Source organism: Olea europaea, chromosome 6, assembly GCF_002742605.1.
Source record: "Olea europaea var. sylvestris chromosome 6, O_europaea_v1, whole genome shotgun sequence".
Lineage (NCBI taxonomy): Eukaryota > Viridiplantae > Streptophyta > Magnoliopsida > Lamiales > Oleaceae > Olea > Olea europaea.
The window spans coordinates 985,184-986,777 of NC_036242.1; the positions used below are offsets into that span (position 1 = coordinate 985,184).

At 37.3% G+C, this 1,594-nt stretch overlaps 1 protein-coding gene across 1 annotated transcript; it reads right to left on the reverse strand.

The window, feature by feature from the left end:
* Positions 1-206: 206 nt before the first annotated feature.
* LOC111396429 (U-box domain-containing protein 21-like) lies at positions 207-1,589 on the reverse strand (the record flags this gene model as incomplete). Its single annotated transcript, XM_023022866.1, has 1 exon — positions 207-1,589. A coding segment is annotated over one exon (1,125 nt), but the record flags the coding sequence as incomplete, so codon positions are not given.
* Between the last annotated feature and the right edge of the window lie 5 nt (positions 1,590-1,594).

Here is a 1,594-nt window from a genome sequence, read left to right on the forward strand (position 1 = left end):
TATAAGGTTTAAAAAATGCATTGTTTAATTTATTTATTAGTTTAAAATATTAAAAATAATATTAAAAATTGGAAAACATATTACGAATGTGCTTTGCACGGGCACGTATATTCTTGTAATGCTTGATTGAAACGCACTGCCACGCATTACTCATTTTAGAACCTTGATAAATAGCATATATCAAACCAAATTATATAAGACATAAATTATAAGCAATCATCCAATATCAGTTATTATTATTTTTCCCCTATTGTAATCACTAACGACAGTCAAATATATAATGAACAAATGCATCAATCTTTAGACCTTTCCTGTGTATATTTCTATACATGTATATATAGAATAATTAATCAACGAATAACAAACTCTGACTTATGTTAACCCGGGTATTGGAATTGAACCGATGACGACGATATGACCTCAGAATGACGAAATCTAATAAGTTTTCCGACCCCATCTTTTATTCAAAATGGCCTTTTGAGGTGCTTGAAGTCCAAGGAATCAATGCATTCGACCCTATTCCTATACAAATTCATTAACTTCAACAACTGTGTTGCATTCTCCTTCGTTTTCTCAGTTGTACCAACTTGTAACAGAAGTAACAGCTTCTGAAAAGCTCCTAATTCTACAGCTTCAAAAATCACTCCCCTCTCTTCTCTCTTCTCATTCTTCCCAAGCTTAAACATAATCGAAACTGAAAACTCGGTCGATAAATCCGAGACGCGTAATAATTTCTTCACTAGAACAGGCATAGTTAGAGCATTGTCGTAGGCCTTTTCTCTCCCTTCACTAGAATTGCAAATTCCGTCCAAAACACCTAATGCCTTCTCACATATGCTTTTTTCGCATCCCACGAGCGTATCTATCAGAACTTCGACTAACCCTGTGTCTACGAATCTTTTTATGACATCGTCTTGATAATTTGGAGTTGACGACGAAACCATATGGTATATGGATAATAATGAAGCTTTTGTGGTAGTAGGGCAAATGGGTTCTTTCACAAGCTTCACCAAGGCTTCTGGAGTCCCTTCGATCTCGATTAATTCTCCAACTTTTTGTTGATCCGATGGAAGAATTGATCTTAGTGTTAATGCTGCATTTCTTCGGGCCGCCAAATCTCCACACCTCAAACACCAAACAATGCAACGTAAGGATGATTTTGATCCAAGAATAAGCTTTGTCTCATCATCAAAAGGTGATATTACTGTCAAAGTAGACATGATTTCCTCCAAGATTGTGACATTTCTATCGATAGAATCTCTCGAAAACTCCTCAAACTTGGACGATAAGACCCTCCCGGTGCCATTCGCCATAATGCATCGCTTGTTTCGCTTGCTTTCTTTAGCTAATGACCTTATCTTCACGACGAATTCTCGGCATTCTTGTTCATCACCGGCCCCGACTTTTGAAAGAATCTCCAAAACCTCGTCCGATGTTATTGGGATTCTAGGAGTCGGAATTCTCTCTACACCATAAGACCTTTTCTCCACACACCAATCTTGAATCATTAACCTAATGGCATGATTTGGTATAGGCTCAAGATTTCTCAAGACTTGGTTAGTTACGGGACAAGTAGAGTTACCGGCTTCAAACC